At 55.0% G+C, this 27947-nt stretch overlaps 2 protein-coding genes and 1 long non-coding RNA gene across 12 annotated transcripts in view; 2 read left to right on the top strand and 1 right to left on the bottom strand.

Moving 5' to 3' along the window:
* TUBGCP2 (tubulin gamma complex component 2) overlaps window positions 1-8017 on the top strand; it is a 37133-nt gene extending 29116 nt beyond the window's left edge. For 3 of the 5 annotated variants that reach the window (XM_075759043.1, XM_075759044.1, XM_075759045.1), the window contains exons 17-18: window positions 389-552; window positions 6251-6621. In XM_075759043.1, coding sequence (XP_075615158.1) covers window positions 389-552; window positions 6251-6482 — 396 coding nt within the window. In that variant the 3' untranslated portion in view covers window positions 6483-6621. Of the gene's footprint in view, window positions 1-388; window positions 553-1357; window positions 2890-6250; window positions 6622-7659 lie in introns of those variants that run through there. The other 2 variants (XM_075759046.1, XM_075759047.1) reach the window with 2 other exon arrangements.
* On the bottom strand, window positions 7994-10996 carry LOC142602668 (uncharacterized). Its single transcript, XR_012836434.1, has 3 exons — window positions 10442-10996; window positions 8898-9991; window positions 7994-8764 (listed from the first exon to the last, which is right to left on the bottom strand). It is a non-coding gene; the product is annotated as an uncharacterized LOC142602668 (long non-coding RNA).
* A 599-nt stretch (window positions 10997-11595) lies between these two features.
* Window positions 11596-27508, top strand: ADAM8 (ADAM metallopeptidase domain 8). Of its 6 annotated transcripts, none has more exons than XM_075759049.1 (21): window positions 11596-11763; window positions 13034-13143; window positions 16907-17046; window positions 17357-17435; window positions 17530-17606; window positions 19752-19938; window positions 20422-20487; window positions 20591-20659; window positions 21297-21466; window positions 21554-21635; window positions 22317-22465; window positions 22719-22896; window positions 23644-23733; window positions 24475-24670; window positions 24884-24983; window positions 25111-25294; window positions 25393-25470; window positions 25576-25660; window positions 25836-25950; window positions 26055-26232; window positions 26617-27508. In XM_075759049.1, the coding sequence occupies exons 1-21, from the start codon at window positions 11697-11699 to the stop codon at window positions 26788-26790; spliced, it is 2574 nt and encodes an 857-aa protein (XP_075615164.1). In that variant the 5' UTR covers window positions 11596-11696; the 3' UTR covers window positions 26791-27508. The 6 variants fall into 6 exon arrangements, with proteins under 6 accessions (XP_075615164.1, XP_075615167.1, XP_075615163.1 ...); XM_075759052.1 differs by having other exon boundaries at window positions 16970-17046; XM_075759048.1 differs by lacking the exon at window positions 26617-27508 and adding an exon at window positions 26334-26537.
* Window positions 27509-27947: the final 439 nt, after the last annotated feature.

A 27947-nucleotide genomic window follows, 5' to 3' on the forward strand; every position in this document is an offset into this window, starting at 1 on the left:
CACTGAAAGCCCCTCTCTGGCACACAGCTGGTAGGGTCCATCACACTGCAAGGCAATCAGAGTGCTCCAGACGTTACAACCTATCTTAGGCAACACTCACTTTCTGCTTATTGGCTTTTCCTCCTGCTTGAAGATAAATAACAGCAGCATATATTTGAGGATAACTCTAGTGGGATCTACTCTGGGTTCTCCAAGGTAGGCATGACAAGGTTTTTAACTATGAAGGACCTTGCAACTGTTCTGAAGGATTTAATTTAGTGGCTGAGCAACCGTTAAGTTTTATGGCAGTATTTCTGAGCAGGTTGGGAAATAGGGAAGGAATAATTGCATCTCTTCGGCAAGTGTGAATCAGCAAACACATGGGGCCACTGTCGCTTTGTCTTGATAGCTTTTAGCAGAGCATGCTGACAACCTCCACCTGACATCTGGCTTCGAAGCAACGATCAACAAGTTTGATAGCAATTTCTCAACACATCTGCTCGACCTGTTGGACAAACTGAGCGTTTACAGCACCAATGACTGTGAGCACAGCATGCTCAACATCATCTACAGGTGAGCCAGTACTTTTTTCTCTGTAACTTCCCCTCCCGTGGTTTCCAAATTCAGCTCAGGAAGAATAATTGCTGTTTATAACTGTGCATGTCTGCCCCATCAATGAAAACGCTGAAATCACAAGAAATATTGCTTTGCATTTCAACCCAAGGCTTTAAAAAAACCCAATCACATTCCTTTGAATTACCTACAATTTGTCTATTAATGTTGTAAATGTAATGGAAGTGTTAGTTTTCCTGGGGATTGTCTCCCTGTGTAGACAGTGAGTAAGCTGATTCCTGAATACAGCGTCAGTATTCCAAGATGAGAAAACCGTGCAAGGGATTGATCATAAGTGGCTATTTTGTTTTAAGTTCACATCTTGTATGTATTTAAATAACCATCCCTTAATATGTTTTCATTGTGGCTTCATCCGTACTTACTAGCTTCTTAGGAAGTCAAAATTCCCCCAGTAATACCTTAAAGTCAAGTATACAAGATACACTGCATGAAGAGAGAGACAGAGATAAGGAGATCTGGGTTTTGCTGCTCGGTTTATAACCTCTGTGTTTCTGTTTCAATAAAATGAGTTGCACAAGGTCTTCTTTGGAAAGATTAACATTTGGTTTCGCTATAAGAGTCATACCTATTAGCATTGCTGGTCTTTTTAACCAGGTTATAGATTGGTGTAGCATGGGGGGACCTTCCCTGGTACTTCTAGCTTTGAAGAACCACTGATAATGCCCTAGGAGCATTATCCCCAGCTGAGCACACGTGCTGTGCAAGCAGAATGCTGCTCACTCTGATCCTGCTACCACTTCTTTAGGAGCAAAACAGAAATAACTGCAACTGCGGAGTTTGCTGCTGGGAGCAGATTTTAGTGTTTGTGGCTGGAATATGTTTTTCAAGAGTTAAGCACACGTGAAGCCTAGCAGCGTGCAGATTGCAAACGTTCAGCTGAGGCATGCATACAACGACAGAATAAGAAGGCAAGTGAGGTTCAGGGGCTGACATCTCTTAATTCAAAGAGTCACCTTGGTGGAAGTCACATGTAAGAGCTGCTGGTCGCCAGCTGCCTCACACCTGGCAAAGACTGTAACACTTCAAAAATGCTGCTTGCAGACCGTTGGGCACATGCAAAAAACAATTCGTTTTTACAGTGACTTACTTCTTCCAGTGAAGAGGCAGGATATATATTGCATATAGACATAGTTAAAAGAGGCTAGGATTTTCGTGAATATAAAATATTTCAACACCAAGACTTTTTTTAAGGGTTTGCTCTGTGTCTGTAAGCCCAATAGACACACTTGCACTGTTATGGTGCATGTGAGCCTAGAACACTTGAGACTTACCTTAATTGTCGTTGCTGTCAGCTGGGGCACGGAAAACAAAGCCATCCTAAATCTCCGTTAGTTTCTTCATGCTGTCTGTAAGCTGGCGTGTAGCCTTATTTTCACGTGTAAGCAATTGTACACAGCTCTTACAAGACTAGCCAGAAGTTAAGGTCATTTTAAGATGTTGATTGTTTGTTTTCATCTTTTTCTGAGGAAAGCCCTTGGTTTACCAAGGAGTACTCCCTAATTTTAAGAATGTTTTTCATCTAAAGTTGCAATGCTTTTTAATGGTAGAGATGCTAGAATCAATTGTTGGTGATATGTAATTTTGTTCATAAACAGGCCTGATAACTGGTTAATGACATACATTTTCTTTCTTCCCTTGGTGCTGTAGGGATTCGTGCCCCAACCCCTTTGATATTTAGTATAGCACAGTAGATCCTTACTGAGTTCTTTTTAACCACATATGACTAAAGAGTACTTTGAGCTGTCTCCTAACTGTGCTTTGTCCTCTGTTTTAAGTGTAGTCTTATTGCTCCTCTGCTTTGTTTGGTCTTTATGAACTGTACTTTTTGTTGGTCAATTCTCATCCTTTAACTTAATCTTCAGGAAAACCATAAGGATATTAACCTGCAACCATTAAGTTCTGTTCGCTGCCCTTCTGTACCAGATGTCTTTTATGGCTGGCTGATAACCCTTACACCCTGAAAACAGAGAGAGAAAAAGTTTCTGGAATGTTTTTTTTGAGGCAGGTTCTTGTCTCCTCCTCATGTTGTGTCTCTTGAAGCTTTCATTGTCCTTTTCTAACAGCATCTGACAGGGCCGTCCAGGATTCCTGGTACCAACCTTTGCAAACACTGTTTTGTGAAGTATTCCAGCAGGAGACTGGGCTTCCAGTTGTCCTTTACTTCTGAGAACTTCTTGACCATACGTTACACAGCCCCTGGCCTCCTGCTGCTCTGTCTGAGATGTGGTCACATAGCTGAAACCAAGGTTGAACACTAAAACCTGTCATCCCTGTTACCAGGGGTCCTTCCAGGAGCTCCACCATCATCCTTGACAGGCTGCAGGGGGAATCTCTGCTCCACCATCATCTAGCCCACCAGCTCCCTCAGCACTGTAGAGAATTACGTGTCTTGCCTTCCTTGTAGGATTGTGTTCTTCATGTGAGGAGGGCAGGGATACTCATAGGCATCTGAAAGGAAATGCAGTGCCACAGAACTGCTTGCTGCTCTGACCTCTCCTGCTTCCATTCCCTCTCAGGGTAGGAGCTGATCTTCCTGCCACCAGAACTGCCCTCGTTGGTTGATACTTAGTCCCTGAAATAGGAAGGTAGGTGAGGACCTCTTCTCCACGGTCCTAACAACTCTGATTCACTCCATCTCTGAAGTGACCAGAGTCTGAGGTCTCCTCATCTTGGAAATTCTTCCAAGACTTTTTTTGGCTGTGAGTGGAGGCCCCAACTGTACAAATGATGGCTGTTCCTTTCAGGACTAACCAGGACAGCTAAGTCTCTGTAAAACCTTTTAGAAAATGATGGTGCAGCATATCAAGGCCTTCTGGACACTTTATATCAACCTTGATCTGCCTGGGCATCACTATTTACCATCGTTGGACTGTTGTAGATTGCAGGCAGGATCCACCTGTAGAAAAAAATGTCAGGCCAAAGGGATTAAGCTCTTACACTGCCCTTGCTGCCATCACTCCTAGGTGTCACAGGAGCATACAGAGTCAGGCTAGATTCAGGGATCGAGACCAGAAGCAGTTGAGTCATCCAGGCAAGAACATCTACTCCTCCTCAGTGCTGCAGCCCTGCCTCTTTCTTTATCAAGTGCTTACATTTTTATCATTACCAGTACAAGTTCTAACAGACAGGCTTTTTTGGGATGCTTCATCCAGGAGATCTTAATGGCAGCTAACTCCATGATCCAGCCTTGGACATCATTGCAGGTGGCACAGGGCATGGCCAACTGTGATGGGTTGACCCTGGCTGGAGGCCAGGTGCCCCCCAAAGCCGCTCTCTCACCCCCCTCCTCAGCTGGGCAGGGGAGAGAAAATATAATGAGAGGCTCGTGGGTCCAGATAAGGACGGGGAGAGAGCGTTCACTAAGTACTGTCACGGGCAAAACGGACTCAACTTAGAGAAAATTAATCTCATTTCTTACCAAGAAAACAGAGTAGAGCAAGGAGAAAGAAACCCAAATCTTAAAACCCCTCTCCCCACCCCTCCCTTCTCCCCGGGCCCAACTTCACCCCCCATTTCTTTCCCTCCTCCCCCAGCGGCACAGGGGGACAGGGAATGGGGGTTGTGGTCACTTCCTCACATGGTGTCTCTGCCGCTCCTTCCTCCTCGGGGGGAGGACTCCTCACACTCTGCCCCTGCTCCAGCCTGGGGGCCCTCCCACGGCAGACAGTCCTCCACCAACTTCTCCAACGTGAGTCCTTCCCACGGGCTCCAGTTCTTCATGAACTTCTCCAGCGTGGGTCCCTTCCACAGGGTGCAGACCTTCAGCAGCAGACTGCTCCAGCACAGGCTTCCCACGAGGTCAAAGCCTCCTTTGGGTGCATCCACCTGCTCCAGAGTGGGGTTCCCTGTGGGCTGCAGGGGGAATCTCTGCTCCACCATCATCCTCCATGGGCTGCAGGGGGACAGCCTGCCTCACCATGATCTTCACCACGGGCTGCAGGGGAATATCTGCTCCAGCACCTGGAGCACCTCCTGCCCTCCTTCTGCACTGACCTGGCTGTCTGCAGAGTTTCTCACATCTTCTCCCTCCTCTCTCTGGCTGCAAAAGCTCCCGCTCCCTTTTTTCCCTTCTTAACTCTCTTAGCCCACAGGTGCTACCACCGTCACTGGTGTCCGCGGCCTTGGCCAGCACTGGGTCCCTCTTGGAGCCAGCTAGCATTGGCTCCATCCCACACAGGGGAAGCTTCTAGCAGCTTCTCGCAGAAGCCACCCCTGTCACCCCCCTCAGTACCAAACCCTTGCCATGCAAACCTAAAACACCAACACAGTGTTGAAGAGCAAGTTGCCTGCTCTTTTAATAGAAGATCATCATGACCCCACAATCCTTGAGTCTTGTAAAGAACCTATGCAGATTGTCCCATTGGTGGGATCACCCAGCTCAGTCCAAGGCTGGAGCTGGTTCTCAGCTTAGTGAAGAAGTCAACAATGTTGAATCCTTGACCAGTCTTTACACCATGCAACAGCAGAAGTCCTGTGGCTTTCCATCACACTTTATCACGTGTGATGCCAGACATTGATGTAAGGCCTTTTCTGGCAGTAGCTCAGGTGGTGTCCTCCTTCCAGCACTGTTCCTACACTTAGCATCAGAGGCTTACCTCTTTTATCATTGCCTCCCCACCCTGATGTCAACTTTATGCATCTACCAGGGTGGTGGGACAAGCTGATGCTGCACCGTGGGGACTGGCTATGTATCCTGTTCGATTGTGGGTCCATGGTGCCATGGCCAGGAGCTGTCCTCCACCAATGCTTTTGTGTTTCACAGTCCACACACGACTGTTCGCTGTGGCAGGAGGTGACTCCTGAGCTGTGGAAGCTCTGAAGCCAGTTCTTTCTTCCAATACAGATAGATTGGGTTTTACAACACAAACTTCCTGCTTCAGCAGAAAGGAGAAGTATGGTGATTCAGGCGGGTTGTGAGGAAACAAAATGCTTCTGATAGCAGTTTGCGTTGGGAGTGGTGACTGAAGCTGCAACCAGCGGTTCAGAAGAGGGTCTGAGTCCTTTGCCCCCTGGTATTTCTACGCCTCAGTTCTGTTGAGGGGCTGCAGAGGAAATACTGCGTCTTTCTGCCATCAGGACTGTCATCACTGTGAAGTCCCCCAGTTTGGACTGTCTGGGACCACGTGAGCCTTCACCAAGATGCTGGATGTAGCTGGACCTTTCCTGACCAAGCAGATGTCCCCATTTCCTTAACCGCAATGCTGCGTGTTAACAGGCCACGCAATGGGACAGGTCTTTCCTTTTCTACAGGCTGCTCAGTAACGTTCCAAAGAGCGGAAGTCCCATGACGAATGCCCAGACATGACATTTAGCTCTCATTCAGTCTGTAGAGATTATTGGATCGAGTCCTGGACTCTATGGCAACAGGAACCCAAGAACCCGAGCGGAGACGGTTGCCATCCGAAATCACACATTTGACAGGGAGATGGAAGAGTTTGTAAGATATAGCGGTCTTTCTTATAAATTATAACTTTTTTATATGACTGCTTTTCAAGGGTGGTAGTCAACATGTAAGGCAGATAACAAAATATCCCTTTTATTCATAACTCGGGTACTGTGTTTTTATTTATTTGATCCTGGTTAATATTTATTCAGTTTACAGTACTAAGTAACTGAGGCACAACCATCGTATTTGTAGCACCAAACAGAAGATGACAGAGATCCAGAAGGTTTCCTTCAAAGCGGGGAAGCTCACACATAACTCACAGACCTTCAGTGTGCTGAAGTCCTGCTCAGGTGCCTTGGCTCCAGCCGTAGTGGTGTTGACAATGGGTTGGCAACCACAGATCTCCAGAGTCACTCCATCGCATCCCAGTAGTGCAAAGGAGAAGAATTACAGCATAGAGGACTTTGTCAGAAGGATTACTTAATTACAAATACTTAGAAATCTTATGCAGCAAGTGCTGTTAGTGTTCGTCAGATATCCTTCCTTTACCGTTTTGGAGGAAACGGCAATGACTGAGCTTAGAGTAAGACCGGTGGGACGTCCGAAGTGTGCAAACCCCAGTGAATAAAAGTTCCAGGCGCAAAACAAGAAACTGAAGCGTAAGCAGAGTGTGAAGAAGCACTGTGCAAATTCTTACGAGATAAGTTATCATCCCATCATTTAACCCTGAAAATGTAGCCAAAAGGGAAGCAGATAAAAATCTGCAGTTCAAGAAGTTTGGAGTAAAGCAACTTTAGAAATGGAACAGATCCTCAAAGCACGGATGTAAATAAGTCCTGCTCTGATATTTGATCAAAGTTTGGTAAATATGCCCGCCTCAGTGTCAGGTTTCCTTTGTGCAACACTTAGAGGATGAGAGATCTGTAAGCTTTTCAACCAGGAGACAGCAACAGATAAATTCCATCTGTCGAGGCTCTGTTTTCCACAGTCACCAAAAAATGTCAAGGAACAATTTGTTGCCGTTTGTGTAAGGTTGTTAAGCAACATGAAACTCAAATATTGTGCCCATTCGTTTAGTATTGGAGCAACTTAATTTGAGAAATGAAGAGGATAAGCCTGTAGATCACACAAAAGTTATATGGACTGCTGCTCAGTGTTCCCAGGGCACGCGTTTTCAAGAGCTGTGCGTATCTTAGTTGGCTTAGTAGTGCAGTGACCTGCCTAAGGAAGGTCACAGCAGGCCTGGAGCCGGGTGGTTTTGTGGCATCGTTTTGGATTATAGAGGAGGCAGGATTATATGTGTAATACATTCCTGCGCTCAGCAGGGTGGCTGCTCGAGCGGTCTGTGCTGGCCCGCAGGCCCTCTTGCTGCACATCAAGCATCCTCCGCTTCTTCCCGCGGCGAGGCTTGCTTTGCTTTGCTTCACACCCCTCATTTCAACCAACTCTGTCCTAAAATTCGTCTGACCCTGTAAAAGAGCTTATGTATTTCTGGATCCCCGTGCTGCCTTTCAGCGCCTTGACGAGCGCGTCCGCTGCGGCGCTTGCAGTGCCGAGCTCTTGGCAGCCCTTGGCAGCGCGTTTGGCTCGCTGCGTGCCGCTCCTGGGCGGCGTTGAGCCAGCGGGCTGCCAGAACTTCTGACTTTTTTTTTGTCTCTCAGGTTGGACTTCAATGGCTTCTACACAGAGCGCTTGGAGCACATGTCTGCTGAGCGCAGCCAGAAGGCATCTCCCCTGCTTCCTCGCCTGGCCGGCCATGCCCAGTGAAGCCCTCCTCCTTCAACCACTGCCTCTTCTGCACCAGCAGCGAACTGGACACTCGCTCGCTTCGACCCTCTGCGTTCACGGCGCGAGCTGGAAGCGAACCGTAAGGGTTGTCCCAGAGAGACGGGGGAACGTTCAATCTCCTGAAATGTATGGAATGGATTTTCTCTTCAGAGAGGCTTTTGTTAAGTCTTTTTTTTTTTTTTTTTTAATTACATTGTAAAGTGATGTATTTGTGTGTTGTAAAATAAATTATTAAAAAAATATATCAGGGTTATTTTATCTGTTAACAGAACTTAAGGTGCAAATTAGTCTCTTAAGTGACTAAATTTTGGTCAGCTCACAGAGCTTTGGCTCAGCTGCCATGCGGCACTGTTTTGGGGGGAGAGCCTAGTTGGGGGGCTGCTGGAATGAAGTTGATGAGCTGCTCTAACCGATGAGATGGGGTTCATAGCTGATGAGCAGCTACGTGGTGCTTGTATCATATTGCCTGAGTCCTCAGCAGAGGACTTCCAGAGTATCTTGCCAGAGTTGTGCAGCCATAAAAATTGCTTGAGCCAGCCTGGGAGTGGGTATGATAGAGGGTGGAAGAGAAGAAGTGTCTCCCAGGAACAAGTGGTAACCAAGACATGCGCCAGAGACCCGGAGACCTCAGTGGCAAGTGTGTGAACCTGGGGAGACGTGCAAGGGCTGTGGATACAGGGCTGAGTGCTCCTGTCAATGATCTGCCCTTCCTCTCCCTCACCTCCTGGCAATGACCTTCTAGAATGTGTTGGAGGGAAGAGCCAGGTTCTCTTTGCTCTGGTGGCCTAAAGCTGGTCCTCCAGCTTGGCAGAGGGAGGGAGACCCAAGGAGAGGATGGAAACCACCAGTCCTGGGTCTGGAGGACTGAATTGCTTCACCTGAATGTTGAGTTTGAGGACTGAGCCCTCACCCAGTGTCTTCTGGCTCTTCAGAGAAGGGAAAGTTTCCTCTGCCCTGCACCAAGGTGGCCTCTCAGGTCTGGAAGAAGAAGTTGGAGAAGTTGTCCTGCCATTTCCATTAAGCGTCTGTGGATCTACAGACTTCACAGCCTGTCCCTCAAGCTCAGGGTGGAGAGGCAGAGGGGCCCAGGTCCCTGGAGGAACCTGCTCACCTCGCAGTACCCAACACCTCAGGCTTGAGAGACTCCCCCAGCACCTCACTCTGCCACCGTTGGTCATGCATGTTTTTTACAACAGCAAGCAGCGTGGCAGCTGTTGCAGGAAAAAACTCCGTTTGTGCAATTTAAATTAAATCGAGATTGAAGCTGTTTATAGATCAATAACACCTAATTAACCAGCAAGCACTGAGTCTCAGCAGAAGTAAGAGATATTTCTGAAATGTTAATATTTAAAATCAACAGCAAATCTCTAAGCACCTTCTGAATAATCCTTCTGAAGTCCTGCTCAGCCCCACATGTGTGCCCATGCAGACAGTTATGTGCACCCCTCCTGCAGGTTTTGTGGGGGGGAGGGAAGACACCCCTCTCCTGGGAGGGCGGCTCCCCTCCTTGCAGACCCCTTCTGTGGGAGACGCGGGTGCTCCACCTCTGCGGGATCCCGTGCTGCTCCCTGCAACCCGCAGGTCCACACCTGAGCCAGAAAGCCTCCCGGAGGTCACCTACCCCGGGCTGGGTGTCCCCTGCCTGTTGCACCCTGTGCCCACAACCCACTAGTGGGACGTGGCCTCCTCGCCGTACCCACCCCGGGTAGAGGTGGGGATGCCGGCGGGGCAGCATCATGCCAGCCTTTGGCTCCTGCTTTTGCACGAGAACGAACTTCAGTTACCCAAAAATTACGGCTGGCGTGTGGATGCCCGATTGGCTGAGCAGTTACTTGAAAGGCTTGGGGGTGCTTGGACGGGTCTCCACATAGATCTACCTGCACCTCTCCGAGAGCAGACCTTGGTCCGGGCCAGGCACCCTACCGCCAGCCCTGAGCGGGAGGTGGACGTGTGTCTTCTCCCCTCAACAGAAGTCAGGAGGTGCCAGGAGAGGGGCAAGAAGAGGTTCTGTGTCTGACAGCTCCATGTCCCACGGCATGGCAGTCGGATACCTCCTTGCCCAGAGCTGGAATTTGGCCACTCTGTATCTCCCTGGTGAGCAGGTTATCTGCTGTGCTTCGTAGACCGTGGGTGGGTCAGTAGCTCCTTCAAGGCCAGCTCAGCTCTGCATACCTTGCAAGGGTTACCGTGGTGGTGGGGACAGCTCTGCTAGAGACATTTAGATAGCTGCAAACAGGACTAGGAGTGTTGAGCGTGAAAGCACAGAGCTTTAATATTTATTGGGGTTTTTTTTTTTGGATAAACTTGTCTATCTGGGAGGGAATTACAGAAAAGCTGCAGGGAGAAAGGGAAGACACTGGAGCAGTGCTTGGCTATGGTGGGTTCTGTGCCGTTTTGGAGGAAGCTTGTCCCTGGTGACGGAGCCCTGCAACGGACAAATTTGGCGTCCGATCCCCTCTTTTGTTAGATGTGGCATTTCCTGGCTGGTGCTGGTCTGAAACACTTAAGAAATATAAAAAAAAATACCAGTTTGCAGGAAGGGGTTCTCTCTGCACAAGTCACCACATCATGGAGAAGACAAGGGGCAATGGGTTGCACTGAGAGAGGTTTCAGCTCAACCTAAGAAATGACGTTACAGTGAGAACAATCACTCGCTGGAACAACCTCCCCAGGTACACGGAGGAGTCCAGGTACAGAGTTCCAAGACGCAACTGGGCAGGGTGTGAGATAACCTCACCCCTTCCCCACAACAGTTCGGACCAGATGATCTTCAGAGGTCCCTTCCTACCTGGGATATTCTGTGGACAAGGGGGAGACAGCAGTCAGCTCCGTGGCAGAGTGGAGAGCTCAGGGTGCAGTGCGTCTCCCAGCTCAGCTCCACATGGTGGTCCCAGCTCCTCTGATCCTTTGGGATAAGGGAGGGTCCCAAGCGCCCCACTGATATGCCCTGATGACCCGTGGTCTCCCCAGGCCCTCTAACAGCTCAGCCCCCATGGTGACCCCAGTCCCTCCATCATCTCAGTGCTCCATCATCTCAATGCCCCACCAACATCCCACCAACACCTCCCCAGTCCCATGGCTGCGCTCTGGTAGTCCAGCCACCCTCAGCTCCTGCATCACCTCAGACCCACCCCAGTGCCCCACAGACACCCCCTTCATGTCCAATGGATGCTGCTCAATGCCCCCAGCCCGTCCAGCCCCTCTGTCACCTTACAGCCAGGCAGGAACCTCCAGTGCCCCACGGACACCTCCCCCAGTGCCCCACGGACACCCCCTCCATACCCCGCAGACAGTCCCCAGTGCCCCATGGGACTCTCCCAGCCCCTCTGCCACAGGCATGTGGCAGCCCAGCTGCCCCAGAGCCCTCCACCACCTCGGAGCCCCCCTGATGCCCTGCTGTCACCCCCCCAGTGCCCTGTGGAGCCCTGCAGTGCCCGGGACATGGACGTGCCTCTCCAGGCGGTGGACCCTCCCTGACACCTCCTGGACTCTCCCCAAAGCCGCCCAGAGAGTCGGACACCCACCGCCCCGATGCCGCACGCACCTCCCCCCGATACCCCACAAACCCTTCCTGATGTCCCACGGACACCCCCCTCAACGCCCCACGGACCCTCCCCGATACCTCGTGTACAGTCCCCGGTGCTCTGTGGCCCATCCCCCATACCCCACAGACACCCCCCTCCCAAAAAAAAAATCCACCTCACGGACACACACACACACGCCCCGCCCCGATACCCCACGGCCCCGTCCCCCCCCCCCGCCTGCCCTCCCCCCCGCTCCGCACGGAGCCCCCCGCCCATCCCCGCCCCGTCCCGCCCCGTCCCGTCCCGCCAGCGGCGGTGAGTCACGACGAGCGGGGGCTGCCGGCGCGGCGGCTCTGGTGGCCGGGCACGGCGGGCACCTCCGAGCCATGGCCCCGCCGCTCCTCCCGCTCCGCCGGCTCCTGCTGCGCCTGCTGCTGCTGCTGCTGGTCCACGGTGAGCGTGGGGCGGGCGGGCGTGGGGTCCCCGGCGGGCGTGGGGTCCCAGGCAAGGGCAGGCAGCCCCCAGGCAGCCGACGGGACGGGCGTGAAGTTTTGGGGGGGCTCGGGGCAAAAGCCCGGCTCCCCGGGGGTCTTCTGCCCTGGGGCAGGGTTGGAGGTACCGGTCGGGGTGGCGGTGGGAGCCGGGGCGGGGGGGTGTGGGGGGATGCTTTTCCCTGCCAGAATTACGGGGACGCCGGGAAGCGGCACGGGAGGGGATGTGCAGGGCGGGAGCTGGGTGTGGGGTGGCTTTTTGGGACGGGTGACAGCTCGGCAAGGTTTGGGCTGCTTTGTCTGCCAGGCTGAGCCCTGGGGTCACCAGGGGATTAAGCGGGCACCGCTGGCATCGCGTCCCCCAGCTCCCTCGAGGGCGAAGGATGGAGAAAGGGGTGCTGAGGTCCAGGCTCGCCGCCCTTGGCCAGCTCCGCTCGCAGGCAGCCCCATGGCGGAGGGATGCTGTCGGTGACCTCCGCCCTGGCCCGCTGTGGCCCCACGGCCACCCGCGCAGCTGGGACGCCCGCCATTATGTAAAGGCACCTCAGCGAGCAGGCTCCTGCGAGCCAGGGGAAATTTGTCAGCGCCAGCCTGCGGCGTGCTGGCGGGGGGGACTGGTGACTCAGCCGGCCGAGGGGGTGGTGATGAGGCTCCTGGCTCCTGCTCGGGTGCCGTGGGCGAAGGCCGCCAGGCACCCGCAGACGGAGCACCCTGCTCTGCTGCCGCCTCGCCGTGGGTGCCGCTGGCCCCATCTAACCCCGGGAGCACAAGCACAGCTGCAGCGAAAGCTCCCGGTTCGGGGCTTCCAGGGAAGGTGAAGGGTTTATGGCAAAAATGCCTCCCTTCTGGCATCAAAAAAAGAGGATGGGAGGAGGGCTGAGCCAGCCCAGATGCGAGCTGTTCTCCAAAACAAAACCCTCGGCAGCTGCCAGGCTCCAAGCCACAAACTGTGGCATCAAGACAGGGAGCTGAAAAACCTCCATCTCTGTCTGTGCACCAGGGTCTTAGCAGGGTTTTCCAGCCTTGAAGGGACCTGCTCGCCCAAGGGTCATGCTGAGCACCCTGTGGGCACTGGGGATGGGGAAGCTGGAGCATCCCTGGAGTCCATCAAGGAGTTGCATTCCCTGCACGTATCTTGGCTCTTCCCTGCACCTTCACGTTGGCTGCTTCCATTGGCCCCGGGCTCGGTTGTTTCTGGGGATCCCAGCTCAAAGCTCTTTGACTTTTGCCAGGTGCCGCTGCCAGGCTGGAGGAGAAGCTCGCCCATGTCGAGACGTATGACATGGTGACACCACGGAAGGTGCTGGTGCCTCGGGGGAAGAGGGACCTCTCTAGGCCACGGGTGAGTCGTGTCGCCTCCCCAATACTAGCTTGGCACAGCTTCCCTCGCTGCCTTGCGGGGGGGTCCGGGGAGGGTGTTGCAATCGGCTGAGACCTTTGGCCCACTACTGGGCTTGGTGCTGGACCCTTTTGGCCCAACACTTGGCTTGGAGCTGGACCCCACTGGCCCAACACTGGGCTCGGAGCTGGACTCTCTTCGCCTTGTGTCAGAAGAATGACCTGGTGCATGTTTTCGTGCGTTGCTTCCATCCCAGAGGGTGGAGATCTTGAAGTAGTTGATCAGATCAGCTTTCCTGGACTGTTTTGGGTCAAAATAGGAACTGCAGATGGCAGGGTGGACTCTTGGATGGGAGGGGGCTGCTTTCTCTAGTGCTTTCTTTGGAGACATTACCCAGTGGTGCAACCTCTTACAGTCTTTCAGTGATCTTGTGACATCTGGTCTTTGCTTAAGGAGGGATTTGCAAAGCCTCGCTGAGCTGTAAGCACTTTTCTTGCTGTGTTTGCTGAAGTTGATTTTTTTTTTTCGTCCTTTGGGACAGGCAAATAAGAATCAGAAAGCTGCAGAAACCCACATGAAAGCAAGCCAGTGTTATTTTTCTTGGGAAACCTTGTAATTTGGAGGAAGGAATGGGGTTTGACTCAGTAGTTTTGAGCGCTCAGAGTTGACATCCATAGGATGATGGCCTTGACCTCAAAGATGCTTTCCTCATTGCCTTAAAGTGAAATTCAGCAAAATACATGGATTAATTTTCCAGGACTGAAAAACACTGACTTTAGCACCTGATGAGATGGAGGGGCTGGGGACGTTTATTTCCCAGTAAACTCTTCGTACAGCATGTTCATCTGTGATTCAAACCCTTCCTGATAAACTAGCTTCAAAAACACTCCCCGAAAGCATCTGTTTTCTCTGCTCTAGAAACCTAAACTTGTCCATGAGATAAACATTCCCCAGGCTATTTAGAGACACCATCTGTGCTGGGTGCGCCAGGCGGCTCTGCACCAATCTCCCCCGGAAAGGGGAGCTCACCCATCTTGGGGTTCCTCTGCTTTCCACGGCACAGGAGAAGACATCTGTCTTGAGCTGTGTACTTTGGGACAACCATGCATTGCACCTGGATTTGGTCTTGGATTGGGTGGTCCTTGGAGCTCCCAAACCTGCTGTACTGAGGGTATGACGTCTCCTGCCTTTCAAGCCATTTTCCTTCTCTTCCACAAACGTTGGGTTTGCTCTCCCAGCGACCTTGGTGGGGAAGAGGTTCTCAGCAAGGCTTGACCACCACGAAGCCCCTCTTTGAAGTGGAGACAGGTAGCTGGAAGGGCATTTTCTGAGCCAGCTCCTCCTGTGGCTTTGCATTAGCAGTGTCTGGCTGGCATGGGCATGGGCCAAGAGCTGGCTCCTGGTGCAAAGGGATCAAAGCAGTTGGGACACATGGGGTTGGTCCAGCAGAGCACCTGCCAGGTGAGGTTTGAAGCAGACTAGGACCCCTGTGGCTTTGCTTAAATCAAAATGTTCAGTATTGCAGAGGGGATGGAGACCTGGGTCCTGCAGCATAGGATCTCCTGGGATGCCAGCCTTCCCACCGACCATGGTCTTCTCCTGCCCATCCTTAGAAGGGCCATAACAGGGTGTGTGGCAAACCTGAGTCCTTCATGGAAAGGGACCTGAAAAAAGAGCAAGAAGGGCCTTCAAAAAGACTTGTAGTTAGATGCTCTTGATTGTAGAGGTGACATGTCTCTCATCCCCACGCTCCAGTGTTTCAAAGAGCTGTATTGACCCAGTGTTGCAAGCGGCTGGCTTCTCCCTCAGCTGTTGATCTCTCCTCACCTTCCTGTTGCTCTCCTATGAAGACAGCCCAGCTCCTGCTGGCCCAGCCTGGGGCTCTGCCGAAAGCAGCAGGACATTGCAGAGTGAGCGGTGGGGCTGGATGGAGCAGGGGCAAGGGATGGTGGTGGCCCAGTGACCTGCCTTCTTTTCCTCCTCTCTTGTGCTGCAGCTCCTCTGATACATGGCACGGCACAATGAGCCCCATCCTCACTGTCCTAACGAGACCCGTCACCTCTTCCCACCAGGGAAGAAATACCCTGTGCTGGGGTGGGATGGTGGCATCCCATCCTGATCCTCTGTGAGCTCTCTGCGTCTTTCAGTAAGACCAGCTGGAAGAAATCCCTCCCCTTGGTGTGCCGTGGCCACGGCTCTGCTTTGCTTGCTCAGCGCGGTCACAGGGTTAGCAGGGCTGAGCTGCCTGCGCTTTCACAGCCTTCCCATCTGGAGCCCTGGCAAATCCCCATGCTAATAAGAAAGGGGGTGATTCAGAGAAGCTTTATCGGGACTTTTTTTTTTTTCCCCTCAACTTGCCCTGTGGTTGTCTCCAAGAGACGGTCTCTGACCCACCACCCCCTTCCAAGTGCTTTCCTGCCATTTTTTTTTAAGACCTCTTCTGGCTCCGGCGCTGCCAACAATAACAAAGCATCACTTTGTCAGCAGACACAGGACAGGATGGCCACGTCAGGCAGGAGACGCTGTTCATAAGAGAAGAATTTTCTGGGGACCTGTGAGCACACCTGCATGCCAGCAGTGCAGCTGGGGCTGCCCGGCAGGCTTGTGGCGACCTGCTTGGTGTGCAGAGAGGATGTTTTGCAGCTGGCAGCCCATCACCTCAGACTGGAAATGCAAACCGGGTAGAACTGGGGGGCGACTGAGTGATGGGCAAACCCTCTTATACCTGGCCCCGCTGGCGCTGAGTCAGCAGGACTTCCCGCTCAGCCCCAGCTCCTGCCAGGTTGCAGATCACCCCTGGCGGTGCTGAGCTGTCTGATGACAGCAGGTGCTGTCATCCTCCCCGGGGAGAGGCCGCACACCTCATTCTGGAGGAATGCTGGCCCTGTGGGAGACACTTGCTCTGCCTTTTGCTCACGTCTCCACCCTGGGGATCCCGTAAGAGCTGAGGATGTGCCCTCAGGAGAGCTCTCTGTGCTGCAGCGGTGACTGAGGAGGTCCCCTGGGGCCAAGGGTGCAGCCTGATATGGGGCACCATGCAAGGGCTCGTTCTTTCTCAGCGGCCCAGGAGGGACGGGACCTCCGGAGGTCTGTGGCCCGATCTCTGCAGATGGAGATCACAAGACATCCCAGAGGGAAACACTTCTTCTGGAGGGATATCTCCATCCTGGGGGTTCAGGGCTCGGCTGGGCTGAGCCATGGCCACCCTGACCCAGCCATAGTGACTGGAGGTTGGACTTGAGATGCCTTGAGGTCCCTTCCACCAGCACTAGGGTGATGCTCAGGGGATCTGGCACATGGTGATACTAAAATCTACTCTCAGTAGCAGATGAGAGCCAAAAGAAGGTTATTCTCTAACCGTGATGTTGCACGTCATATCCGTCAGAGATAAGGAAGTCTCTGCTGATGAGAGCTGTTAGGCTCTGGGATTTTTGTGGTTCAGCCACTGAGTAAGTAAGTGCTGCATTCAGTCCCCAAAAAAGGAGCTTTGTGGTTGATGAGTAGGAAACCTCTGTTTCTGGCACAGCCATTTGCAGCCGTGTGTCTGACATGGGAAACCAGGCTTTGCTGACTCTGTTTCGTTGCTGGTGACCTGTTCTTTATCTCAGGATGTGCTGAGGATTTGTGTTATTGCCCACATGTTTGCTTGCTTCTCTTCTGATTTCCTGCATCTTTGCCGGATGCCTCCAGGGTGAGCAGCCAGGCTCCCCGTCCCACAGCCACCTTCCAGCAGGGCAGATGCAGACCCCATCCCCTTTCTGGGCAGGTCCTCTCTTCTGTAGCTCTTGCCCCTGGTGACTGTGGGTCTGTGCTGTCATCTTTCATGCAGAGCATCTACCCAGACAGCGTCCTCTACAGCGTCCGTGCTGAAGGCAGGGACTACCTCCTGCAGCTGGAGAAGAACAAGTGAGTGTGGGTGGGCACAGTGGGATGGCCGGAGGGAGGTTTGAGTCCCACCCTTGCTGTGAACATCACTTCTCCAAGGTCCAGCATCACCACACCAGCGATCTAAGCCCTCAGCCCAGATCCTCACTAGCAAAATATCTTTTTGGTTTTTTGGGGGTTTTTTTTTGTTTTTTTTTTTTCCCCTCCTTGCCAAATCCATCCAAGGAGGTCATGGGCCCACCATACCCAACCTGACCAACCTCGTCCCCAAAGCTTTCCATCCTCTCCCCAAAACTGGGGTCACTGCTGACGCCCCTTGCCCATCCTGCAGGGAGCTGCTGGGGCAGCACTACACTGAGACACACTACTCGGCTGATGGCACGGAGATCACGGAGAAGCCAGATGTTCAGGTATGGGTCTGGCTCTGGGGAGAGCAGTTTCCCCACTCCTGTGGGGTCCTGCTGTGCAGACCCGCTTTACACCTCTCCTCTCTCTCGGCGGCAGGACCACTGCTTTTACCAGGGCCATGTACGAGGATACGCTGACTCAGCAGCGAGCATCAGCACCTGCGGTGGGCTCAGGTAGGACCTCTGACTGCCCTGGGGCAGCACGGCTGCCCAGAGGACAGCATCGAGCCTGGCCTCGGTGCACGCAGTGGTGTTGCTCCTGGCAGACACAGTGCCGTGTAACGGTGAGCTGGTGTGACGAAGCCCTGGCCAGCCGGCCCTGTGCTGATGGAGGGATTGCTCAGCTTTCCCAGGAGGAAGAGAGGACGACGTCCCTTTTCCTGCTGGCAGTGGGAGTGCTGACCTCTATGGCTCAGCGCCTAGCAGGAAAAGCACACTGCATTTTGCTGCTCAGCCTGCTGTTCTGGAGGGGGTTGGCCGGTGGCATGGGATGAGACTGGAAACCGGGGCACAGCGGGAGGTGCGGGCAGGAGTGCCCTCCCTGGACAGCTTGTCCTGGATCGGTCCTCTCTTCCCCAGGCAGGCTGGAACAAACTCTCCCCGAGTGCTGCAGCTGGTGACACAAAGGTGTGCTCATGGCGATGCACAGGCCACGCCGGCGCATCTCCTCTGAGCCGTGCCAAGCTCTTGGAGTGCGTTTCCAAAAAGAAAAGGAACGCACGCGGTGCATCGGGCCAGCTGCGTCTCCTGCCTCCCACCGGCTGCTGCCCGTGCTGGTGCTCGTTCCTCAAAAGCTGCCTGGGGTCTCCCTGCATTTATCAGCAGAAGCCCAAGCCACCAGGTCCACGCAAGGTTGCTCAGTTACCCATGGAAGATTCGTATCCTGCTGGCAGCCAGACACTGCAAGAGAGCAAGCCAGAGAGGAGGGGGGTCCCTTGCAGGGGGACGTGTGAGGAGGATGGCTGTTCCTGGAGCACCCAGGGACTCATACACCTGCTGGAGCTGTGTGGCAGCCATCTCCTCGCTTTGAGAGGAGGGCTTGTGTTTGCTGTGAGCTTGGCTCACTCAGCTTGTGCGTGTGTGAGACACTTGATATCCTTGTATCTCAGGAGGAGGAGATGTGCAAGGGCGGGACAGGAGACAAGAACGGTACAGACCGGGCAGATGGGACACCTTACAGAAAGCATCTTGAAGGCCAGAGCTGCTCAGCAGAAATGCTGCATTAAACCTGGCTGGGCACTTCTCCTTGCTGAGCCCTGGGACATTTCTGCTGCCCAGAGTACAGGATACTCCCCTTGCCACCAGACACGGATGCTGTGCCACGGTGTTGTGGTTAAGCCCGGCCGGCAGCTAAAACAACCACACAGCAGTTTTCTTACCTCCTTCCACCCCTTCCCCCCTCCCCCCGGCCCCCCAAGGACCAGGGAGAGAATTGAAAATGAGATAAAATAATATACAAAACAAGTGATAGACAACACAATTGCTCACCACTCAAAGCCGATGCCTAGCAAGTTTCCAAGCTGACCCACCTCCTGGCTCACCCCCCAGTTATATACAGAACACGATGTCATATGGCGTGGAATATCTCTTTGGGCAGTTTGGATCATCTGTCCTGGCCATGCTCCCTCCCGGCATCTTGGACATCCCCCACCTTCTCGTTGGCAGGGCACTATGAGATGCTGAAAAGCCCTTGATTTCTTGGCAACAACTATAACATCAGTGTGTTTTCAACAGTATTCTCATCCTAAATCCAAAACACAGCACTAACCAGCTGCCAGGAAGAAAATTAACTCTGTCCCTGCCAAAATCGGGACACTCGGTTTGCTCCCTCCCAGCCCAGCAGCTGGTTTCCAGCCTCCCTGATAGTCCTTTTGTTCAACCGGTGCTTCTGCAGCCTCTGAAAGCAAATGGAGACATTTCCTATTGCTCCCCATTGCCCTGCATGCCCCAGGTCAGCTCTGTCCTGCTGCACCTCCTTGATGTGCTCTTGGGCTCAGCGAGGTCACAGCGAAGAGGCGCCCAGACCCTTGCGTTGCTGTGGGGTCTTGCACCCTGTGCCTTTGCACAGCAGGGCTGCTTGGGGCTTTGCACTGAGGGTAGTTTCATCCACGTGGCCAGAAGGACTTGACTGTCACAGCCCACTAGTGGCCTGCAGCTCATCCGAGCTGCCTGTGGAAACCATGAAGGGGTGGGGTGGTTTCCTGGCTGGGATTTGGCAGCTATATTTCATCTCACACGCATTTGTGGGGGTGCATGTAGGGTCTGTCCATGTCCTGCAGGACATCTCCCCAACCTGACACCCACCCTCTCTCTTGGCAGTGGGTTTTTCCAGGTGAATGAGACCACGTTCCTGCTGGAGCCCCTGGAGGAGGATGTGGCTGGCCGGCACGCAGTGTACAGAGCAGCTCACCTGCGGGGAAAGCGTGGCACGTGCCAAGACTCCAGTGCCACCCTGGAATATGACCACGAACCGAAAATTCCTGCAGCCATGAAGCTCTACCGCTGGGTTAAGGATTACATTGCTTCTCTTTCCTGTAGCTGAGTTTGCAAAAGCCTAGGTCCTGTGAAGTCCAGGAAAGGAGTGGGGCCATACCACATCTCTTGGAGATGCTCTTCCCCCACGCATTGTTAGTTGGGTATCCAAACACGGGTTGCTCCCAGTGGCCTAACTGCTGGTGGGAACAAGTCTTCAGATCCTGTACCATTAGCAGGAGCATCCATCCTCCTACCCCATGAGTTCCGTGTTGCCCGCAGAGCCTCTCTCATGCCTTATCCCAGTAGCAGACTTGGGTTTTTCCTTGTATGTTGGAAGACATCTGAAACACCCAGCAGAGTAACATCAGAAAGCAGAGCCAGAAGACCTGCTAGCCTTGAATAACATTGGAAGATGCCCCAGGATCCAACACATCACACAGGAGGGTCAACCACAGGGCTCGGGAAACTGCAGAGCTGAGCCCCTCTTTGTGCTCACTTTCCTCTTCCCTTCCAGAAATCAGCTCCGTTACACAAAGGTCCCCGATACGTGGAGCTGGTCCTGGTTGTGGACAACGAGGAGGTAAGCGTGGGGTGGGTTGAGCTGGTCCCTGCATTTTTGCTGTCATCCACTGCAGCGAGGAGGTCAAAGCCAGCCTGGAAATATCTCTCTGTCCTTCCTGTAGTTCAGGAAACACAAGGACTTGCGCACAGTGCAGAACCGCATGAAGGAAATCGTGAACCACGTTGACAAGGTGAGCCCAGGGATCTGGATCTGTCCTCTCTGCTCCCACACGTGCCCTGCAGTGCCAGCACGGGCATGAACACAGCAGAGGAGAGACTGGCATGGGTAGGGTGATGGAGCTGGAGCTGATCTTAAGCCCGTAGGTGGGCTGCCACAGGGTGGCCAAGTCCCTTGGCCAACGGGGTGTGCAAGGTGGACATGGCGAGCAGCTCAGCCCTGGGTCCTCAGGAGTGCAGGACAGCTGCCTCCCAGGTCTCTCATAAGGGAAGGGGTGAGAAATTTCTTCTTGTAAACCCCCGGAGCATGTCCCATGGCTGCTCTCAAACTGGAGTGGTTGCTAATGAAGGGGGGGGTGACGGACGCCATGCACCAAGTGAGGGGGTTCTGCTTGCTTTGCTTCAGCCTCACTCTTTGGTCGGTGGTGTGGGAGCAGCAGCCCAGCCGTCACCAGCCCAGAGAGCCCAGAGGTCCCCGGGTCTATGGGATCACCCCAGCTTGTGTTTTTTATTGAGGGGGTGAAGGAGCTGATATTGGACAGTGAGGTGGGGTCCTGGGCTTGGTGGTGGTTTCCCCAGGGGAGGTGGGACCTTCCCTCTGCTTATGCAGCTCAAATCCAAGTGCTCTCTCCGGGCTTTCTCCCACCCCAGCTTTATCAGCCTCTTCGTCTGCGGGTGGCCTTGATCGGCTTGGAGGTGTGGAGCCACAAGGACAAAATCATCGTCAGTCCCAACCCAGAGGTGACACTGGACAATTTCCTCCACTGGCGAGAGGCAGAGCTGCTGCGGAGGAAGCCGCACGACAATGCCCAGCTGATCACGTAAGGACGAGGGGCCACCACCTCACCGTCCTTGCAGTCCTGCTGCTGCCTGGGCCACATGGTCACAGTGGCATCTCAATCCCACAGGGGCATAGACTTCCATGGCACGACCGTAGGGCTCGCCAAGAAGCTTGTGATGTGCACCAGAGACTCAGGCGGTGTCAACCAGGTGGGTTCCACTGCCCGGGCATGCGTCGGGAGAGCAGCAGTGGTCCAACGGTCTGCGCTCCCTGCATTGTGTTTTCCAGAGCAAGTATCTCTTTCACTGGTCTCCAGCTTTTCCCCTCTGCAGCCTTAGGGCTGGAGCTGGTCTCTGGCATCTCCGTCCCCTGAGTGACTGACCACGAGAGAAGTGCCAGGGCTTCAGGTAGCTGTGGAAACCCAGCTGGGTGCCTGCAGAGGGCTCTGATATACCTGAGCTCTGAAGAGCCTCCCAGAACAACTCTGTGGACATGGGACTTCTCTCACCACCTGTCAGGTGGTTGGGACTTGGTTTGCAATTGCTCCTTGGCCATCCTGGCTGTGCTCCTTGTCCCTCCCCAGGAAGGGCATCCTTTGCTGGAGTGGGAGCCATCAGCCATGGGACTTGCAGCTGTCCAGAACCACCACAAAACATCATTTCAGAGTAGCCACCATACCTAAGCTCACTTACACCCCTGAGACCTCAGTCTGGGGGGGTCTTCAGGGGCCATGGGACCAAGTCCAGGTTTTGTCTTCCTTTACCTCAGCATGGCAGCATTAGGGAATGAATTGCAGCCAGACCTGTCACTGAGTGGTTGAAGAGCCCCAGTGGGCCCCGTGGAGATGTCGTGGAGAGCATTTGAACCATGCTGCACTTCTTGTCCCACAGGACCACAGCACAAATCCTATCGGCGCTGCATCCACCATGGCTCATGAGATGGGGCACAACCTGGGAATGTCTCATGATGAAGATGTTGCTGGCTGCCACTGTCCTGTCCCCAAAGCTGATGGAGGATGTGTCATGGCGGCGAGTGTTGGGTGAGTGAAGGAGAAAGAGGACTGTCCCTGGGCAGCAAATATTTCAAGGTGTCCTCCAGCACTGTCCTGATGGGGTGAAGCCTGTGAGATGGTCAGGTCTGGGTGGACACTTCACTTAAAGCTGCACTTCAAGGGTCTGTTGGTGCCTTTGAGTCTGTTGGTGGCCCTCCAGCTTCACCCTGGGCTGGTGGGCGCGAGGGCCCTTGGATCTCCTCCTCTCTGCTCAGGACTGTCTATCTTTGTGCCCCTTCAGCTTGGTTTACCCCAAGCTCTTCAGCCACTGTAGCGAGCAGGACATGTGGCAGTTCCTCGGGGACCCCAGGACCAGCTGTCTGCTGAACGTCCCCAGGGCGGATGAGCTGTACGGAGGGCCGGTGTGCGGGAACCAGTTTGTGGAGCGGGGGGAGCAGTGCGACTGTGGCACGCCGGAGGTAGGCACGATCTCTGAGAGCCCAGGAAGGAGGGTGGGTGTCAGGGACCTGAGGCCTGTCATTCAGACTCGGAAAAGGTCGTGCAAGCTTCTTCCCTGGACATCATGCTTTGCAAGACTCATCTTCCTTGTGTTCCTGATGCTTGTACCAAAACATAACTTGTGGAGGATATTTGTTAACTTGGACATGTGGTCCTCCTGCTTCATGTAGCTGGCTGTGGTTGTAGCAGGAGCGTGGCTAGGAAAGATGGACATCTCCCCAGCATATCCTCCAAAGGGGTGATCCAAGGAGGGGGACATCACGGCATGTTTTCCTTTCACGAGCCGTGCTCAGCTTTTCCTCATCCCTAGCATTCCATCACTGCATCACAGGGGGGGAGACGAGACCAACGGCCAGGCAATGTCTCTGGGATAAATCCCTGGGTCACAGTGCCTCTCTGGGACCTGAAGGGATGGTCCCTCAGTGCAGAGAGCACAGAGATTCTCCTGATTTCTCATTCCTGGAGATGTGCAAAGGGTGCTACCAGGGACCAGGGGCCCAAGTCAGGCCCCATGTTCTGAAAAACAAACAAAATCTCTTCTTGTCCTTTGGTTTGGTGTTGGTAATGGGGGTGAACAGGCGGCAGGAATGGTTCTCACCAGGCATGATGCTGTGGTTTTGCCTACACTGCCGTTAACACCCAGTGACAGAAGGAAAGGGTCTTTCCGGGGACTTTTGGGAGGATTTCAGTCCCTGCCTGTCTCACAGGAGTGCTCCGACCGCTGCTGCAATGCCACCACTTGCCAGCTGAGAGAGGGAGCTGAGTGCGCCCGGGGGGACTGCTGCCAGGACTGCAAGGTATTGCTTCCGGCGGGGGTGACCAGCTTGCCAGGGAAGGGAGCTGGTGGGTGCGCAGTCCTGCCCTGGGCTCCTCCACAGAGCTCCCGGTAGAGGCAAAGTGTGTCTGTAGCCTGCTGGAGAGCCTGAAGGACCTTTGCAGCAGCCTGCCCAGAGCCAAACGCACCCAACAGTTTGGTTGGGAATCATGCTTTCCATTTGATGCTCTCACTACATGGACACCATCGTGATTGGAAAGACGAAGCAGCCTCTGTTTCTGGCATCCTAGAGCCAAGATCCCCTGGCTCTCTTAGGTGCAGGATGAAAGGTGTTGAAGAACTGGGCAATGGTCAGAAGAGATGACCATGGTCCATTTCTGGTCTAGGAAACCAACCTGCTCCATTAATCCAAGAGAAAGTTGAGAGTTACATACATTGGTTCCTGCACACAGACATAAGAAATGCCTTGATGTGAAGAGAGGGTGCTGGAAGAGGACTCTGGGACAAGTCCAGACTAAAAGCAAAGCACTAGGTGTTGCCTGCAGAGAGAGACTTAGTTGTGGGAAGACCCAGTCTGAGGCCTGATGGTGTCTCTGTCCTGTGCAGTTGCTCAGTCAATGGCAAATATCTTTGTGCCAGAGCGACACTCTATGGGTTGCTGGGAGATGTTTCGAAGACCAGGGTGCTGCCAGGCTGTGGTGCCTGTGTGGATCTGAGGATGCAAGAGCGTCGAGGCAGTGCCAGCATCCCCTTTTCTGTGCAGGTGAAGGCTGCCAGCGTGCTCTGCCGGGCCAGCAAGAATGACTGCGACCTGCCCGAGCACTGCACTGGCCTCAGCGCCGAGTGCCCGGAGGACGTCTTCCAGGAGAATGGCATCCCCTGCCAGAATGGCGATGGCTACTGCTACAACGGGGCCTGCCCCTCACATGGCGAGCAGTGCCGTGCGCTCTGGGGTGCAGGTAGCGGCTCCCCCTCCCTGCCCACCCCTTACCCCACGTGCTGGGTGATGTGCCTGATGTGCTCCTCAGGCCAGGGCATCGCTCAGCTGGGGGCCCCTCCTGCTTCCCTCGCTGGGGTGCTGTGGCTGCTGACCCTAAAGCCTGGCCACTGATGCCGGTGTCACTGGCTTGCTCTGGGTTCTGGCTTCGCATGACCCTTTCTGTGTCCCACAGAGGCCCAGGTGGCTCCTGATGTCTGCTTTAAGCACAACAGCGAGCAACATCTTCACCTCCACTGCCTCACTGAGTACGGGAAGCGGCCCTGCAGCCCGAAGTAAGGAGCTGGGGAGGCGGCGTGGGGGCCGTGGCGTCCATGTCTGGTCACAGCACTGCGGGGCCAAGCAAAGCTCCCATCCCCGTGCCGCCCCCGCCGCTGGTGCTCACGGCCGCTTCTCCCACAGGGATGTGAAGTGCGGCACGCTGCTGTGCCTGAGTGACAATGCCAGCCCTGTCCTCGGTGGTGGCTCCTACTCTCTCTTCTTTGGCCGCTTCAAGTGCAAGGCGGTCATCGCCAGCAGTGACGCCAACGAGGTGGTGGCCAAGCTCAGGCTGGTGCCCACCGGCGCCAAGTGCGGAGAGGAGATGGTGAGCGTGCTGGCTGCTGCGCTGGGGTGGCGGGGGGGGGAGTGACCGCCAGCCATGGGGACCTGGGGCAGCCTCAGAGCCCCCTCGTCTGCCCCCAGGTCTGCTACGCTGGGCGCTGCCAGAACCTCTTGGTCTACGGCAACAAGAACTGCTCAGCCAAGTGCAACAACCACGGGGTACGCTGCAGGGTCATCCTCTCCCAGAGCAGCTGTGGGGCCCGGGCAGTGGTCCTGGCCTCTGTGGTGTGTCCACCACCCTGACACTTTCCTCCCTCATCTCAGGTGTGCAACCACAAGCGGGAGTGTCACTGCGAGCCAGGCTGGGCAGCGCCCTACTGCGAGCAGAAGATTTCAGGGATGGCAGCAGGTATGGCACCCCTGTCTGTGGCCAGCACCGGCTCCCGCAACCTGATGCACATGCCAGGGAGGGAGCCTGGGGACGGGGTCGGTGCCCTGCCATGGTGCCCGTGGGCACTGCTCCGTCCCCATCGGGTGGCCCTGGCGCAGGGGTGCCCATCCTGACACCGACCGGGTCTCCGCAGGGAGTGGCAGCGTGGTCTTGGCGTCTGTGCTGGCTGTGCTGGCGCTCTCCGGCACCCTGCTCGGCGGTGGCATTGTGCTCCTCAGGGGCAGGGGGACCAGGCACTTCCAGAAAGGGTAATTCCTCTCCCACGTGCCCCACGGTGGGGCCGAGCCATGGCCGCGCAGGCCGAGCTCGAGAGGTGCCTGAAGAAGCCCCACATCATCCCTGTGCCCCACAGGAGGCCCTCCAGCGGGCCTGCCGCCGGCCTCGCCAACCCACTCTTCCAGGAAGGTGGCCGGACGCGACCCCCCCGCCGCCAGCTGTCCCACCGTGACATCGGCCACCCCAATCTGCTCAGCAGCACGGCAGCCCCTCGGGATGCCCGGCCCCTCGAGCCCTGCCGCCCGGCCCCGCAGGTAGGGGAGCTGCACAACCCCAGTGCAGGGCAGCCTTCGCGGCATGGGTGGGAGGGCAGCCTCTCCCCCCAGTTTTTGGCTGACCCTGGCATGTCCCCCAGGTAACATCTCCAGCCCCTCCAGGATGGGCCCCACAGATAACTGCCCATCCGAAAGCCACCGCAGTCTCACAGCAGGGTGGCCTGTCCTTCCTGCAGCCAGGGGCTGCTCTCAGGCATGGCCCCCGCCTCCCCTGGCCTGACCAGCCCCAGACATGTAGGGCGCATCCGTGGGACAGCCCAGGCAGCTGATGACTGGGGGGGAAGCCCTTCCTCTTCCCCCCCTGCCTGGGTCCCTCCTTGGTGCCCAGGTGAGGGACTCAGGTCCCTCCTCTCCTCCCACCAGGTGAAGCCGAAGCCGCCCACCAAGCCTCTCCCAGCACTGAAGAGCAAGGCGCTGTGCTCTGGCAAGGGGCCACCAGGACCGGCCCTCCCTCACCCCCCGATGACACCTTCCTCAGTCTTCCAGGGGAGCATCCCCCCAAAGGTGGCCCTGAAGCCACCCCCAGCCAGGAGGTGACCAAGGATGCTCCATCCACCATCGCAGCTGAGGAGCTGCCAGCTCTGGCGCTTGGGTGGCACAGCTGGGGAGCTGCCCTCTTGCTTACACCCTTACTTGAATCGCTCGCCAGACCCTCCCTCAGGAGGGCAGCAGTGTTTACAGATATTTGAGATGTGCCTTAACAGACTTCGTAGCCTCACAGCTGGCCCAAGGACATCTCCATCTCCTGTCAGCTGGGGCTTTGCGAGGAGACCAGGAGTGGGGATGATGCCAGCTCTGATTTTGAGGCCAGCCCCAAGTTGGTCCAGGCTCTCCTGCACCCTGGGAGCTGCTGCCTTCTCTCCCGACATCCTGAATGTGTCCTGCTCCTCATGCCCCTTCCCTGCTGGGGCCATGGCGAGGAGCTCCTGGCACTGGCTGCTGGGCTCACTGCGGCAGGGGGACCGTGCCCTGGGGCCACTGCTCTGGCTGGGGACAGTCACACGGTGGGGTCTTGCTGGGGGCTTTGGCAGGTCCAAGCCAGGCTTAGCTTCCCCACAGGGTTTTTATCTCTGAAGTTACCACTTGAGTCACTGTTCTCAAATGGAATTTCCTGTGAGTCTTTTTACTGCAGCCATTAACTTATGACCCTTATGTGACCATTTTGAGCCACCTGTCGTGAAACCAGGCCTCCTCATTTTTGATACAATTTAGGTTGAAGGCTTTTATACCAATAAAGACTGAAGGTAGCGGTGTCTTGGAGTGTCTCTGGGCAGAAGGGCAGGAGGCTGGCAGCAGGCAGGCAGCTGCCTGGGGCTCAGGGTGGACGTGGCATGGGTAGAGCCAGGCAGGAGAAGGGCTTGAACTGAGCTCCCAAATCCTGTGCCAGAACCACACGGGCCAAACAGCAGCGCTCCCGCCAGCCACACAGAGCGAGGCTGTCACAGGGGCTGCAGGATGCCGCAGCAAGCCCCTGCGACCCCCTGGCACGCAGCACCGCTGGCCCCCAGCTGCCAAAACAGGCCCTGGGCTTGCTGCGACCAAAGACTGGTTAACGTGACTCCCACCACCAGCTCAGCTCCTGGTCCAAGACAAGCGTTCACGCTTGCAGGCACCATCAGTGGTCAAGGACCAGCCCGCGATCCCCAGGGACACCGCTCCCGCACAGCAGCCACGCCTGCTTGCAAAACGCTCCT

The sequence above is a fragment of the Balearica regulorum genome, chromosome 7 (genome assembly GCF_011004875.1).
Source record: "Balearica regulorum gibbericeps isolate bBalReg1 chromosome 7, bBalReg1.pri, whole genome shotgun sequence".
In the NCBI taxonomy this organism is placed as follows: Eukaryota; Metazoa; Chordata; class Aves; order Gruiformes; family Gruidae; genus Balearica; species Balearica regulorum.